Below are 18,326 nucleotides of genomic sequence, written 5' to 3' on the forward strand. Positions count from 1 at the left end.
ATAAGACTGTCCACGTTTCTTCTACCAGGAAGATATGGAAGTGATACAAGGGCACGGATCCGTCTGATTATTGTTTTGATAGCAATTCCACTACTCTTGCTTTGCTTACGTATCATTCCAATTCGCCTTTTTATCTCGGTGACAGTGCTGCCATTATTTCAGACTTGCGATTCCAAGTACAAATATCGAAGCATACAAAATGTTTTGTTCTAATTCAATAAGGTAAGCATTTGTACCAATGAATAAGTTTTGATTGGGATTTTTTCGATAACAGTAATTAGCTATAGCGTTTTCAAAAAATTCGTAACTGTTTTAATTGTACTGTGGCAAACCGAGCGCCGACCTACTTCGCTCCCGTTCGATGTGAATCGCTGCCCGCCCAGAATAGACGTAGCACGTGCGTCCGCCGTGAATAACGTCGCCCGCGGCTCAGCAAACTCCGCCGCGGGCCAGGCCGCCCGCCCGCGAAACCATATTCAAGTCTTAACTCGAACCGCGTTGTGATACCTGTGACTACCTTAAACCTCTAGTGTCTTCAGCCTTCGCTTTAAGCACGTAGAACTTTTTATATCCACGTCCTGTTAGTAAATATTTATACACGTAGTGGCCTTGTTCGTTATCTCACACCGGTGAAAGCTTTCAGTTTAATTGATACATGTTAAGAGTTTATAAATTCTATTTTCCGATTGTTATCTGTGTAATGTGCCTTATCGCGTAGTGTTTGTTGGATAGTGAAGTGTGTCGAGATGCAGCACAAATATCTGTTCTTATTTACTATAGTTATTTTACTAGAGCCGGTTCCCGCATGGAGATCTGATACGTATGTGTTTGTTAATTATTTCTAATTTAAGAATGCGTTCAATAAAGTTTATGTTTCGGCCAATGTTATAAAGATTTATGCCACATGCTGAGTTCATTGCAATGTTTTTACTACAGTACACTATGGTCATATTGCACTTTCAGACCATTGTAATAAGGTTGTAATAATGTAGTGATGACTCAACAAGTTTGTCGTGTGATCTCAACTGTTAATAAGTAGCTTCTAATGTTGACTTTTTCTCTTTATCAATAATTTCTAACGAATAGTAAAAATATAAATATTAAAGTATTTCACAAATCTTTCGTGCTTATAATATGTTATTTTTGAACTAGGTTTTATGTTATTTCAATCGACAAGAATAAAAAACACTATGATGTATTTTCGTTTATTTAAAAATACAAGTTAATCGTACAAATTAAACAAAAGTGGTAAATTGATAACCATCGTCCCTCAGTAAATCTTTAATGATCAATATACCACGAGACAAACGCGGTTTATAATTCTTTGTTCAACAATTTTTTGGTTTTGGTTTGGTCTATACTATAATTTCTAAAATGAAATAATTTTAGAAATTATTGTATAGCTTTTACTTTATTTTCAGTGTTAAAGAGTGGGCCAGAACATTGGGCGACGAATTATGGAGGCTCAGCGAGTCGCTCACGAAATCGGATCAAATCAGGATTGTAAGTTACCGAAGAGCTTTTGCTCAATTGACTGTAACTGAATTGAATTCTTATAACAGGCCTCTTATACGTTTTAGCCATTTTGTGACTGAAAGTATTTATATGGAATATAAATAATAAAATATTTTAAGGGTTTATTCTTCCATTTCTCTAATTATTTGTTTCTTATTGTTACTGTCGCTCTAAAGCTGCAAGTACCAAAGCAGGCAACAGTGAACATCTCGCATATTCTATTAGTAGTCAGTGTTAAATGTTTAAGAGCCTCGTTTCGACACCCTCAAATAAAAAGGCACTTACGTCTACATGTATTTGATGGATTCGAGATACATACGTGAAAATATATATAATAATAAATTGTATAATTGTATATTTTCTTTTACACTTAAAATCCAAGAACTGATCTTGGTTAAATGAATAATGTTATAAAATGTAGTTGTAATTCAGTATGTATATATATTATATTAAATTTTGTCTTAAATCGGTGAAGTACTAACATTTCATGAAATGCATGATAATGCATTATTTATTTTTAATTAACACCTAAACGCTTAAAAGGTATTATATATATATATATACCTACCTATTCATAGCAAAGACGCAATGTTATTTAAATATATATAATTGTTATATTTCTGAGAACGGTTGTAAGATGTTGATTCTAAAGTATTTCTACCTTCGAAACAAGTCTAAAAATCGATCCCCGATTCTCAATTCAAAAAGAAATTTACCTTCTGTTACGTACGCAACTTCGTAAAATAGTCTTTAATTTTTTACAATACAATTAAGTCTACAGTGCGTCTATATATATGTATATCGTATAGAATATATAGTCCATCATGTTATAAAATAAATACCAGCGGTGAAAAATTTGTCTCCATTACGGAGTATATTAATTTCTATTTGAGCAAGAAATCTCGAGTGCCTTTATTCTTCGCTTTTTTCCAGAAATATAAACAAATGAATGCCAGTGTCAAGAAAAAAGATGGAGGACAGATTTTAGAATCGTCATTACGATCTGTCAGTACCATGTTGACGAGGAAAATCAACGCTGTTAAGGTACTTTACAACGACAACTAATGATTTCAAATCAAAATAATCTCAAGATTAATAAGTTAAATTTTAACGTTACCTTATATCGTCTAGGTTAGGTTAGGTTACTTATTTAACGCAAATTTGTTATACAAATACGGTTTTATAAATTGAATGTTAAATTTAGGTAAAATAAAGTTAATTTTAAATTGTATAGAATTTACAAATTTCTCATTTTACATTTTAGTGCATTCACGCGACAGCGGAGCGTCTTGCATCCGAGTTTAATTTCACCGAAGCAAATAATTCAATCAGTTATTGCTCAGCTAAATATTCTAATTTCTTTTACGAAGATGGTAATGAGCTAGAGAGAACAGAAGAAGTTCCCAAATTTGCCAAAAACAATGGGGATTATATTAATGTTACATTAGAAAAGGATTCACATTTCTATGACATCGATACCAATACAAACATGAGTTGTATACATGTTCCTACTAATATTTATTATAAAGGTTTGTAAACATGTGAACACATTATTCGAGGTTTTTTCTGTTTTTGTTGTGGTTGTTTCTGTCGTTGCATTGAAAGTACAAAACAATAAGGTAACTAAAATGATAATATGTGTGACCCTAGTGATACAAAGTCTAAGAAATGCCAAACCAAACTAAATCAAGCTTGGCTGACATTATTGCTCGCTTAAAAACATTTTTAAATAACTTAAATTCATAAGTAATTCTATTTTAGAGGAAGACGCATTAAAGGCAATACTCTGGTCGAAGGGGCTTAATGAAATATTTATTAAGAATTATAACTCCGATCCATCTTTAGTCTGGCAATATTTTGGAAGTTCGCATGGAATACTACGATTCTACCCCGGAATGCCTTGGAACATGAACGGAGCTGATACATACGACTGTCGAGTGAAATCGTGGTACATAGAAGCCGCGACCTGCTCTAAAGATGTCATAATCTTGTTCGACGTCTCTGGTTCTATGACTGGATTTAAGAACTATGTGGCACGGAGAACTTTGCAATCACTTCTAGCCACATTGTCGAATAACGATTATGTAAATGTGTATACGTTTAAAGCGAATACATCGGAAGTAGTTTCGTGTTTCGTAGGCCTAGTGCAAGCTACGCCGGAGAATTTGTCAACAATAAGTGACACGCTAGAACCGACTGACGGTGGGAAAAAACACAAGGTACCCCTGGGAGGAAACGCCAACCTTACGGAGGCGTATAAAAAAGCTTTTACAACTTTGAAAGAGGTAATTGTTTATTAAAATACTTATTCAAGACTGGCTTTGTGAGCGTGCCATTCAATTTATTACATTTTATTACGAAGCGTTTTTTTTATTGAAATCATTAGCTAATTTAATGAAATTTTTGATGAAATATACAAAATGCCTGTTCTGTTAAATAACGGATTATGTATGTCATTGTATATATTGAATCAACAGTATTTACGGGATATATTTAAGGTTAATGATTTGCAAGAAAAATTATATGGAATTCTAAATTATTCCGTTTTACATAGATACATATTTTCTCGGACTGAAATTAGCTCTGAATTACATAATAATCATAAAAACATCTAACTTTAATCAATACACTTTAATAGGCAATCCGGACATAGTATCCACACAAAAAAAAATTGAATCCCTATACCTAACGATGATATGTGTAACAGATGTACTTTTATAGAGACGTCACCATTGCAATGTGACTAGTGCTCAAGGGTGCAATCAGTTGGTGATGGTGATAACAGACTATGTACCCGGAAATCTCACCGAGGTCTTTGAGGAGTACAATCGTGAGACGGTTGAAGGAAAAACGTACATACCTGTCCGAGTATTCACCTACCTAATCGGCAAAGAGGTCACAAATGTTAGAGAAATACAGTGGATGGCTTGCTTAAATAGAGGTGAGTTTTCTTTAAAAAACGATAATTTAATGAATAAATAATATAAAAAGTTAAATTACCTCGAATATTTAAAATAATCCACCATTTAAAAAAAGATGTCGCAAAAAACATAATCATACAACACGGATTACGTTTACACATTTTTTGTCAGGTTTTTTCGTGCACATACATTCTGTGGAAGAGGTTCAACAGCAGGTGCTAAAATACATCAACGTCATCGCTCGTCCTATGATTTTAGCAGGGGAGGAACCACCACCCACTTGGACTCATGCCAATATTGACTATACGGTAAGTTGCCGATAAGCATATAAATCAACATATTTAAATTCAATTTAGTGTGTAACAATATGTTGTTTTTTATCCTACCTTAACTAGCCGAAACTTCAATAGATGGAAACTGACAATTATGACAGTCAATGAACTAAGGATTTTAGAAATTACCCTTTTAAAAAGGAAAAATTAATATTAAATAAATAAAGGTCACATGGAAATCCTTTATTTTTAAAGTTATTCCTACCTTCAAGTGTCGATAAATTACGTATATATAAAGCTTAAAGCTTGGTGTGCTCAGCAAGGCAAGATGGTACTTCAGTCCGGGCCACGAGGCAGAGTACGAAATTCCACCCGTATGACCTCGACGTCCGCCGTTCCAAAACTGAGCGTTTTTCAAGGCAGTTTTTGCCGCGCACCACCACTTTGTGAAATCACCTGAAGTATTTCCGAACCAATTCGACTTAGGGTCCTTCAAGAAAAGAGCGTACCAATTCTTAAAAGGCCGGCAAGGAAATCGCGAGCCCTCTGGCATTGAGAGTGCCTATGGGTGGGGCGCTATCACTTACCATCAGGTGAGCCTCCTGCCCGTTTGCCCCCTCCCCCCCTTGTTCTATAAAAGAAAACATAATTCTCGGTGTGACAATTTTCTTCATAGAACAAAAGAGTCTCAAACAAAGCAATGATTACAAGAGTCCGTTGTTAACGGAGACACTTCTGAATTCTTTGTGTTAAATTGTTACATAAAACTTTCAATGTAAATAAAAGCATATGAATTGTATATTAAAATAATGATAATAAGGAGTCTACTTATTTTACAAATTCTTTTTATTTTGCAATAGCTTCTATACGAGATATCTTAACATTTATACTACATATACATATCTATGAGCTCCTTCAACTAATCATACAAGGCAAAGTGGCAGTAGAAGGAGACCTGGCCGCAGACGCACGTCCTGGTTGAAAAACTAAAGACAATGGTTTGGTCAAAGCACCAAGTCATTGTTTAGAAGCGCGGCATCCAAAATCAAACTAGCCATGATGATCGCCAACCTTCGCAAGGAGATGGCACTATAAGAAGAATAATATCTATAAAGAAAGATAAATTAGTCTTTTTTGTCAACAACAACGTTTAATATTAACATTTTAGTGTTTATAGATAAGTTATTACGTATATAATGAATTATTGAAGGTTTAGCGTAAAATTCAAAAGCAATTTATTATTTTCTTATAAAATTTTTTTCTTAAATAGTCTGTATGCTGTTTATAATTTTAAATACAAGCACATTTACTTAAATTATTCTAACTTGGAAATTCATAGTTTCATGAAAGATAAATTCGTATTTATTCTCACTGCGCGAGCAACAGGCTTAGCTGGAAATTATATCGCACAGAACAAGCTTCATCTGCATAATGTGAAACCGGCACGGCCAAATTTCAAAGTATTTCACAAACGTTCATTTAAACTCGAGAATGAACCGAAAATTAAGATCTTTTGTATGCTCTTTGCCTTAAATTAAGCTTAAACAACTATGCAAAATGTGTAGAATATAAAAAATGCCAGGTTTAGTAATGAAGCTTCCTTAATAATTTAGAATATTGTTACTTAAGGTGATCTATTGACTGAAATATTTAAAAACAAATGATTATTATACATAAAGTAGCCAATGAGGGCACAAATCCTTACCACAATTTGGTGTTATTTACCTAATTAAGTCATTATTGAACAAAAAATAATCAATGGTTCCATCCAAAGTTCCCTTGCTTGGGCTTGCCAGGTCCATGTGCCAGCCGCTGCACCAGGTCCTGAAAATGGACAGATATTTTCGAACAACATAGTAAATAGGTTCCGGAAGATAGTGAGAGACAAGTCAAGTCAAAGTCAAAAATCATTTATTCATGTAGGTAACACAATGTACACTTATGAACGTCAAAAAAAGACATATACATTAAATGCTTCTAATTTTAAATTAACTGCCAGTTCTCAAATCAAGGGCGTAGAACGGAAGGGAAGAACTGGCAATAAACTCTCCGCCACTCTTTTTTTTGTCGAAAGTCACCTTACTTAACCTCTTTCAATATTTTAAACTTTTGTTCGATGGTTTAATGGTGGATTTGAACAAAAATAACAGCTTTTAGTTCTGCTTCAGTATGTCTATGTATGTAGTTTCTACCATAGAAAGCGTGAAAACTACATTCGTCGAAATATGTAGTTTGCTTTCGAATACGGTGGCAAACACACATTGTGTTTAATCAATAAATTGTTTTAAAGTGAGAACTGACTAAGACTTTTTGACTCTGTAATCTTTTAAAATAAATGTGTTCTTTTATTTTAGAGAACTGAGAAATGGAATGTGAGCAACGATGTTTCAACGGTAAGTCGACGATTTGTTCATATATATTATTCATAGACATAGACATAGACATAACATTTATTGCAAACGAAAACACACACACATAAACACACAAAATAACAATACTTAAAGAAAACATAAAATAAAATAAGACATCAAAAACAATAAAAAATAAAAATTAATAGTTAATTATTAAATAATTATTCATTTTTATTATTATTTTATATTATTCATTCATAATTTTTATTTAATTAATTATTCATAGTTTTAATATTGACATTCTTAGCTTATTATGAACATAAGTACACTTACTTACCTTAGTATTCTACCCACAATATTTCACTTTTATTTACCAAACACGAACGAATAAAATTTTATACAAACTCTTTCTTTAATATCGAGACCCTCGGGTCATCCCGACCCAGAATTTCTGTAATTACGGGGTAAAAGAAAATTGTAGGGCACATTGTATAGTATATTGAATTCCTTCGAAATAGATTTCCACACACTTATGTTAAGTGTATGCGGACTGTCACGAATATATTTCGTGTTGGTTTTATGATGTAGTTTTTGTAATGATTTGTACAAAAAATAATTCAATTCAATTCTCCAATTCTACTACTATACACTACTAAAGTTTGACTACAAAATTGAATATGGTTCATTAGAGAGAAATGGTGCACGAAGGATACATTATATCTTTAATACGTATATTTATAAACCACACACATAATAGTGTGGGTCCCCAATTATACAATGTACAAAATAAACTCTAATATCTTTGATTGAAGTTTTGAAGTTCTTTGGACGCCTAAAATTAGTAATTAGAGAGTGCAATAACTTATTTTAGTTTCATATTTATCATCTCAAATTTTCATATTTAGTTAAATGTAATTTTTCGTTTATTAAAGAATCTTAAGTTTTTTTTTTCAATTGTTTCATTTATAGCCCGACGAGGACAAGTTAGTGACATCGGTTGCGATTCCAGCATTTGACTACAACTACAATGAGAATCACAATGATGCAAGATTACTGGGAGTGGCTGGTACAGATGTGCCTATAGACAGCATCGCCAAGTTGGCCCAACCACATCAGGTGCGTAACAGCTTTAATATTGGCATGGCAAAGCAATAAACTGCTAACAATTTCAGGCGTTTGATTACTATTTTATACGTATTCAAAAAAATCCAGTCATTTGAATAAAAGCCAAGAATGCAATATAACGCCTTTCTAGATATATATGCAAATTCATAAGTAACTTTTTTATCTGTGGATACATAAGGTTATTAATTTTAAATTCTAATTAAATTTATAATTTCAATAAATTAATGATTTAATTAAATTTATCAATACATAATTTTATTCCAACGAAAACGCGAGATTTTTGTTATAAGACGCTTTTTGTGTAATTTAATATGACATTGAAATACACGTGCAATTTTTTTTAGCTTGGAGTCAATGGCTATTCATTCATTGTGAGCAATAATGGATATCTTCTATTGCACCCGTTCTTAATTATTACGGTAAGTGGTATTTCATACTTAACAGTTAATACGAGAATAAGCAATGATACAACAGAAAATCTTGTAATATTAGAATTTGATTTTTATATATTTCGTTAATAATGCCGAATAAACCTCGCTGAACTAATCCGCCTGGATTTATATTATGGCATAAACAAACTCTAAAGTTACTTTTCTTGGCAACACAAAGAAGGCTTAGCGTGTCTGGTCAATTATTAAAATGTGTACAAGTGGAAATTGCTAGTTTCGCATATAGTTTAAATAACAAAGTGAATAAAACGACTTAAGTTGATTTATAGTAATTAATGCTTACAAGGTTGAATAATTCTTTCTAATCCCAATTCACGGACAATGATATTTTATGCAACACAGGACATTATTGTATTTTGCGATCCTTAAACACGAGGAGGTACCAGTGCCGGATAAAGCCAGCGCGGGGTCTGTAGCAAATTCTGCCTAGGGGCCTTTGGTTAGGCTTTAGGATTTAAATAGTTCGCCTGTTTCCTCGAAATACTTATAATCGATATTATATTAAAATCGATTAGAAAAGTACAATCTCGGCTACGTAAACTCCCAAAATAAATGTATACCTATATAAAAATAAAATTCTGAAGGGTACAAATAACATGATAGTCTAAATATGTATATCGATTATAATTAAAATTTGAAAATTAACGCTAAAAAGATAAATACGTACTTATTTTTACGATTATACTTGACGAAGTCGAGTTTATTTTTATGTGGAAGTGGAATGTGGAAGCAAAAGCTTCGCGTTAAAGGTATGCAAGATATTTGACGTTACTATCTAAATTAATACTTTTTATATTACGGTCAGACAGGCATTGGAGCGCGGGGCCCCTAAGTTCGCGGGGCCCGTAGCATTTGCTACTCTTGCTATATGGCTAATCCGGCACTGGGAGGTACAATTCAGTGTGTATTTTTGTGTATGTTTTACGTTGAATCATGGCACTATAACAATAAATATATATATTATGATTTAAAAAAAATATAGTTTCCTTCTACTAAACTATTCTACAAATACATATTCAGAGGCGCATTCGTATGTCACAAACGTATTTGATTTTGTTATTGGCGCTAGTCTTGACTTTGATCTTACCTTGAGACGAAGTATAAGAACTGCTGAGTTTAATGTGACGTAATAAAACACACGTGACCGTTTTCGCTCCAGCCCTGCGATTCTGTAACTCACTTTTCTGCTTCACGACTGATTTTAGAGCAACCGCCGATGCGAAAACCGCTGTGTGAGTTCGAAAAGTGAGTTACAGAATCGCAGGGCAGGCGTGTTAAACGTTCATTGAGAGAATTTTTAAGTAACTGACATTTAAAGGAAAAGATTTTCACAATACACTAACATTTTAAAGACCACCTTGAGAAATTGTCAAATACCTAAGTCCCGTTAAATTTCTAGGTTATAATATTTTGGACATGTAGCAAAGCCACGTTGTTTATTATTATTGTTTTGCAATACAGATAAATAATGAACTTCAAGAGAACTATAACAGTGTGGATTTCGTTGAAGTGGAACAAGTGGATGATGGTAAGGGTCCTCGAGAGCTTGGAGATCAGATCAAGCAGTTGAGAGAGCATTTGGTAAATGGTACTGACGGGAATATGACAAATGTCAAAGTGCTGTTTCATTATGACAATATGAGGTAAGTGCAAAAGAATTTCAGGCTTTAATTTCAAGATTTAAGCTAACATCATATATATTTTAAAAATCTTTTAAACTACTCAAATAAAAAATATACCATAAATAAACGTATATATATTTCTTTTTAATATTTCCTATAGAGCAACTCAAGCCTAATTAAAAATATTGGTTGTTTGTAAAGTAGGTTTACGATCGAGATGTTTACGTGATAACGTCTTATTGCTGATATAAGTTTTTGGGAAGTAAGGAATTAATGAAGATAACAATTTTTTCAAATTTTAAATTACATCTATCGTTTTATTCACACTTTTGATGATAAATTTCGGGTGTAAAATGACAAGTTTACTTATTCGACTATGATATACATTTTTCTTCATACATTCACGGAATGACTGGCAGCGCTCGAGATGAGACGGGAGATCGGTCCGTCTCTCTCTCGTTATACCTGCGATCGCACTCGTGAGGTTTTGGTGTGACACAAGTTTCTGAACATGTCACCCGACTAAAACGATTTTAAAGACGTTATCACGTCAAAAATATAGTAAAATTATACTTTTAACAAAAGATAATATAAAGAAAATATTATTTTATGCCTATGAGATATTCGTTGTAAATAAATCTGAGTTTCGAGTATAATAATTAACCCAAAATCAAAAGACCTTTACAAAACGTGTAGAAGAAAACTATGAATCCTTAGTAGGAAGACAATCTTCGGTAATATCTGCGATGTAGAATTACAAGAATGTTTAAACATTTTCATTTTCACCTCGACGAGCGAACTTTATTAAGTTACTTCTCATCTTAGTTAATTGGAAATAGTAGAAATGTAAATTCATACCACTCAATTTTGATAATATTATCACAATTAACAATTCAATTATTAAATGCGACCGAATCAATTTCATGTTTACACAGACTCCAATATTGAATACGATTAGTACCAATCTAATTGGTAAAGCTACGAACAGAAAGTTAAAAGTTACGTAAAATAATGTGAACATACATATAACTATACATACAAATACAAAGATTTTAATAATATTGATTATAGTGTAGTATATGTATTACGTATATAACAATACGACACTCTTTAAATTCCACCAGAATCTATGGTATCTATTGTATATTTCAGAATAGAATTGCAACATAATACATGTCTGTGATTGTACATATTCTATATTGTAATAACTCCGACATGTTTTTTGTTTATTTTGTAAACTTTCAAATCATTGAAATTTTTTACATTTAACGCAGAAACTAAAACAATTTCTGCGTTTAATGTAAGTAAAGCGATAATATCTGCTTTGTAATATTAAATTATCCATTATTACTAAGTTAAACGAGAAATGAAAATTGAGTAGAGACTTAAATGTTATCTAAAAGCGTTACAAAGCTTGTTATCATTCGTTTTCTTATGTACCAATATTGTTCTCAGGAGAATTGCTCGCGTGAAACACGATTACTTCTTTAATAAATTAGAGGGTACGCCATTCTCTATGGGTATTTCGTTACCTATGGGATATGGGGACACGGAATTGATGCTGAAGGACAATCCCTTAGAAGCTAAACAGGGTCAAGAACTTATTGGTGTCAATGTAACCAGTTACTTCAATTTCACTTATCGAGTTCATCCTGACTGGTAATATTTTATAATTTTACTAGCTGACCGGGCTAACGTCGTTTTGCCATGTATATCATTTATAATAAAAAAATAGGGGTTTATCGTAGAGGGGTGAGAATTAGGGGTTGTATGTATTTTTTAATGTTGTATCATAAAAAAATAGAAATTAAAAATTTTGTCTAAAAAATAAAAAATTAAATTTAGGGGTGGACTACCCCTAACATTTAGGGGGATGAAAAATAGATGTTGGCCGATTCTCATAGATACCGGATAAGCACAAAAAATTTCATCAAAATCGGTCGAGCCGTTTCGGAGGAGTATGGCAACGAAAACTGTGACACGAGAATTTTATATATTAGACTAGTAGACTCGGCCAAGCGTTGCTGTGGCTAAGATTTTTGTTGTATTACATAGTAGTAAACTATTCAATAGAAACGGCAGGAGAACACCAATCCACCATGCTTTTTTGGTGGTTATGCCATTAAATTGTAGCTTATGTGAAACGTTGGTACTTTCAACACAGCGCCATCTGTAAGAATTGTGACTATCAAATAATAAAGAAATATTTTGCAATAAAATAATATTACGGGTATAAATTGAGATGTAAGCTATCCTATCTTTTAAGTTGGATTAAACTGCACACGGTGTGCAAATTTGATTGATATCGGTTCGGTAGTTTAGGAGTCCATCGCGGACAAACAACGTGACACGTAATTTATATATATGTATTAAGATTTGATGTTTAATCAGATATGCAGAATCATACAGAAATAACTGTTAATTTTTTCGATAATAGCGACGTGGAAGTAATAATTTGTTATTTAAAAAAATAAATGTGTATTTAAAATATTATACATGTTTTATTTTCAGGGTTTATTGCAAATATCATTATTTAGAAGGACATGAATCGGAAGATTTTGAAGTTGAGATATTTAAGTTCCTTGTAAATCTTTCCAAGAACAAAATCGATATAACAAAGAAACAATACGGTGATGAAACGCAGGATGTGCCGTTTAATATTGAAAGTAGGTATTTACTAATTTAATTAGATGTTTTTAATTCAAAGTGTGCTTCGACTTGATCTACCATGTACTTGTGTTTTCTAAAAAAAATAGTAAGTGTGTGCTTATACTGCTGAAAGGCTAAATGTTTTTTTTTTATTCTAGCTTAAGGTTTAAAGACTTTATTTCTCAAAAAAGACAAAAATTTCACTTATATGAGAATAATACTCATATCATCATTCTTAAAATAATGACAATAAAAAGATAGCCGTACATAAACTTAAAAGTAACCAAAGAAATATGAATTAAAAGTAATTATAAGAAATTAATTTAAAAGTAATTTTCTAATATATTTCATGAATTTAAAAGTAATTTTTTAACACACTTGACAATTTGAATGAATTGAAAGAAGTAATATTTTTTATATTTGTGGGTAGTTTATTATAGAGCTTGTGTGAGCGTGCGCCTTCGTAGGTAAACATTTTTTTGCCGTAGTTCGTAGGTACGTATTTTAGGTAATGCAGGATAACATATTCGACGCATACTTCTAGATGACTATGAGTCAAACGTTGCGGTTTGGAGAATGTAGGCCAGTGTGGAGAGAACTTTTTTATATATTTTTTTGTCAAGAATACATCATGTACACTACTAACGTATTCTGTTCTTATATAACTAAGACTTTAGTTATATAATAAATTCGTTTATCGCATTTCAGCTCATTGCGGTACAACACCATTAGGCAAAGACGATTATTACTGTAATGAAGATTTGGTCAAGCAGTTGGTGTTTGACGCGAAGTTATCCAGTCCATACTTCAGACATTGGGACGCCACGGCGGAGGAAAGGGAATTAGCTAAGAAATACAACGTCAGTGTACGATTTATAGCGACATCTAGTGGACTAACACGGTGGCATTACATATTCGATGATGACAAGAATGAGATCGTCAATGAAAATGGTTTTAGGAAGAAAAAATTTAAGGGCGAGTTAGTATTAATTTTTTTCTTAAAGAAAAACAATAAATAAGCAATATTATTTTAAGGGGGCATCCATAAATTACGTGAGGTGCTTTTTTAAATTTTCTGTACTTCCCTCCCGAGGGGGAGATCATCACCAGAGGGGTGAGATTTCGTGAGATTTTATTCAACCCCCTCCCCCATCCGCCAATCTCACGTGAGACTTTTCAAAATGTGGGTTTCTTACGTAAATTGTTGGATTGTTATTGTAAAAAGAAATGTTGAGCAACTTTCCGCTAACTCCATACCTCCCCCTCCCCCCCCTTAAACACATCACGTAATTTATGGACGCCCCCTTATGTTAAATGTGACTTCCGACTGAATATTGATCCTCTCAGAACGATATTGAAAATTTGTTAAAAATAACAAAACATTTCCGACGTTATATATTATATGTTTTTCTTATCAACTCATGTAATTAAATACCTTTTAATGCGATATACTCTTCCATATATATATCAAAGGAAATACAATTTTTGAATGCATATTCGTCTCTTAACACTTCAAAGACTAGACAAGACTTACATGACGATCATATCTAAAGCGACTTAATGGAGACATATTTTCAGAGTATTCGGCGACAAATACCACAACGCAATAGAAGAGACCTGGTACAAAGCTGCCGTACTGCAGCACATGATAAGCAAAGAATCTTTAGTGATCGCCACACCGTTGCCAATATTAGATACAACTATTTCTAATCGACCCTCAGTACAAAATAGCGAAGGAGATATAACAATAACAGCCAGTTACGCAATTTTCTACAAGGACGGTGATTCCGAAACACCTGCAGGAGTCGTTGGGTTCCAATACTTGCATTCCAACTTCCTTGAAGTATTTCAGGATATTACTAATAGGGATGGAGATGTAAGTACATTTAATTCGAGCACATAATTTACACGTGAAATATTCTCCCCAACTTTGGAAGAAAGTAAGAAAATTTGTAAAGGCTTTGCGTTGTGGGGCGATGTTAATAAAATACCTTTTAACTAAAAAAAGGTTATGAAGGGGATGGGATAAGAAAACTGAGGACTAACAAGTACTAAACCGTTGATGAAACTTAGACAGTTTAGTTCAGTTTCAGTTTTGAAATTTGTGGAAAACATACATTCACTTACGTAGTAATTTATGCCCAACTGCAAAAACACACTCGTCTTACTGATTACTTTCATAAGTCATCTAAAAAATACTGTTTTTTATTAAACCATTAATCGTTGTCAAGCGCAGACTTTAATAGGCGTTGATATTATTTTTCAGCTTCATCAGTGCGATTATTTTACACATGAGCAATTTCATCTTAAATACTTACTTGGACGCACTTGGAAGCTTGTGACCATAACTATAAGGGCAGGATCGATACATTTCAACTTTTTCAGGAGCTGACGTGTAACAAGGATGGGCAATATGACTGCTACTTGATCGATAGTTCGGGATACATTGTTGTATTGGTTGAAGAGAATGACGACAATTCTGTTGGTGACTTCTTCGGTCGCGTCCAACCTTTTGTACTTCAATCGTTCATACATAAGAAAATTTTTGAATATGTCGAAGTGTTCAACTATCAAGCACTTTGTCCCATATCAATGATTAAAGTTCCAAATTGTGCTTGGTCGATACGGGGATCGGTAAGTTTTTTACAATATAAAGATAAAATCATTAATTAAAATTGTTATCTTAATCTAAGCTGTATATAACAATAATTCAAAATAGTATTTAAAATAACACAACCTTTTATGCCTGGACCTGAGATTTCTGGATCTGTTTTTTGATCATTTATTTATCTTAACAAACAAAGTAGGCCATCAGCCGTGACTGACACACGTCGAATTCTTTGGCTCTAAGGCATGCCGGGTTTCTCACAATGTTTTCTTTTATCGTACGTTGAATGCGCATAGAGACTCAATTGGTGACGCACTCCATTGGTGCACAGCTGGTGTCGAACCTACGGCCTAAGGGATGAGAATTGCACGCTGAAACCACTATATGGTGTACACTATACATACTAAAATAAATATTAAGTCCCTGTGGCAGTGTACCTTTACGCGACGACTTCGCGCGACTTCGATATTCTATTCCTTTAATTACATGAAGGGAATAAAGCAATGCTAACGCAGCAAGGGTTGGTACCCTGTAGCTTCTATAGCTATAGAGATTGTGGTCCCGTCTTTTGTTGAGTTTCCGTACCATTCACCAGCGATACGGGTAATGCGAGATTTAATTTTATCGGTTTGGGTATTGCTATTCAGAGTACTGGCCTTTATGCTTGTTATTGAAACCTATTTAAAATATAAATGTAAAATTTCAGATATTTGATGTTGCGTCAAACTTATTCAAATGGTTGTTAACTGAGGCCTTCTTAATATTATTTGATTTTGCAAATTGGAAAAATCATTTGTACGCAGCTACAATTGAACCTTATGGTAATTATTGTTTTATAAAACACTAGACATTTTTTAATATCTTAGTAATAAATATAGCCCATATTATAATGTAATAATGTACATTACATTATAATATAAGGATCAATTTGAAAAGTTTAATGGTGAAAAATTTTCAAATTGATCCTTTTCGAGCACTTGAGTATATTCCTTACAAAGACAAAAAAATACATACTTATTACCTTCCCCTTGGTACATATTTTTTAGAGTTCTGACAGAGTAACGATTTATTAAAAAATATCACCAAAACACGCTTCTGAAGATACACACCAGCAGGCGTTTCATTACCACATTCTTAAAATTATTTATAATACCCGTCTGTCAACTTGTGTGGACTTACTAAAAACACTGTTTTACTGATATTTATTTCTGCGACCAATTTGTCGTGAAAATTAATTGTAATCAAGACTATACATACTATAGTGTGTGGTCCGATAACCAAGCCAAATAAAATAATTACTTTTAACGATTTTACCTTACATTACGTATGTTAACCACTAATAAAGGACGCGTATATAATATTGTAATAATATTAAAATTACTTCAGTGAGCGACACAATGGAGGCAACCACCCCCTACCCCGAAACAAACAATGAAAACGAAACCATAGAAGCCAACGAAGAACCAGAAGGCAAACGTTTCTTCTCTTGCGACCACAGCATTAAGCTGTACATTCTGAACCAGTCATACTTCCTCAATTCAATGATACTATCACCCGTCGTTTATGAAGAAAGTTTTGGCGACTGTCATCCACCATATTGGGCGACTTTAGTCCCGAAGACAAATTTAATGCTGGTGGTCGTTGAGCGCGGTTCGTGGAAGTTTGATAATTGCACTATACCACCAAACACAATTCCTGTGCCGACAATAGATTCTACTACGAGTAGGGAGCCTTGTCATAAACTGGATTTGGGAGCGCTTCCGAGGCGAAGACTGGAGGGCTGCTTCACATATCACGATAAGGTAAATTGATTGAAATGATAACATTGTTTGAAACAACAAAACGAGAAAAATAAAAATGTCAACAGAGGATAGCCTGTTGCGAAAAGCAGTTTCTCCAGATCACCCAGACGTAATTTAAACAATAAAACAAAGAATATATACATTTATGTAAAAACAAAAAAAAAAAACTAGATACAATTATTCATTATAAGTACATTATGTAATGTTCGGGCATACACAGGTACAAAGCGAAGCCGCCTACATAACCATTAACACTTATCTTTACCTAAGTAAATAGATGTGATTTCGGGTTTGTAGACACAGCTTATCACATATTTTCCATTTAAAGTAATCATAAACAGATAATCGCAACTTATATACTTCATTAACGGATATGTTAACGTAAAATTGTAAAAACCGTTAGATTGTAATCTATCTCGCGAACCTCAGCGTACTGCTTACAATTTAACGTATTATTATTCTGTAGATTGTACTACACTATCTTAGTTATCATTCAAACTGCTTTGGTCAATTACAGATTAATTTTACTTCCCAACAATTTCATATAACTACCGAATAATAATACGTTAATTTGTAAGCAGTTCGTTGAGGTTCACAATCTTTCGACAGTTTATAATCTCGCGAGATAGATTACAATCTAACGGTTTTTACAATTTTACGTTAACAGATATAACACGAACATCAAATTCGCGTTTATTCAGTTGTAGCGTAGGTCTTTTTCTAAAAAACAATTAAAATTATTTTCCTTTTTTTGCAGGAAAGAAACATAACAGCATGCGGACGGGGATGTATTGCGAAAGTAAACTTTGTTTTCTTAATAGTAACTGCACTGATGTCTTTAATCAACTTAAAACTCTTCACGTGATACTGAACATCGAATATGGTACTAAATATATTTTGTACCTTTCTTATTTTCACAATAAAATGTATTTGTTCAAAGCGTCTTTAAGTTTCAAAACCTATACTACAATTGACCTTGACCCATTACAGCTCAATCGATATTTATTGGGTG

General features: G+C 33.0%; 1 protein-coding gene across 1 annotated transcript; it reads left to right on the plus strand.

Annotated features, from left to right (window-relative positions):
* Positions 1-383: 383 nt before the first annotated feature.
* Positions 384-18,253, plus strand: LOC125051032 (voltage-dependent calcium channel subunit alpha-2/delta-3). The gene is made up of 19 exons (XM_047651196.1): positions 384-820; positions 1,422-1,503; positions 2,449-2,559; positions 2,780-3,044; positions 3,277-3,800; positions 4,237-4,456; positions 4,608-4,744; positions 7,063-7,101; positions 8,029-8,175; positions 8,529-8,603; positions 10,095-10,276; positions 11,711-11,914; positions 12,767-12,921; positions 13,613-13,883; positions 14,483-14,780; positions 15,290-15,538; positions 16,219-16,333; positions 16,899-17,314; positions 18,072-18,253. Exons 1-19 carry the CDS (start codon positions 747-749, stop codon positions 18,177-18,179), a joined length of 3,672 nt encoding a protein of 1,223 aa, XP_047507152.1. The 5' UTR covers positions 384-746; the 3' UTR covers positions 18,180-18,253.
* Positions 18,254-18,326: the final 73 nt, after the last annotated feature.

The sequence above is a fragment of the Pieris napi genome, chromosome 1, assembly GCF_905475465.1.
Source record: "Pieris napi chromosome 1, ilPieNapi1.2, whole genome shotgun sequence".
Classification (NCBI taxonomy): Eukaryota; Metazoa; Arthropoda; class Insecta; order Lepidoptera; family Pieridae; genus Pieris; species Pieris napi.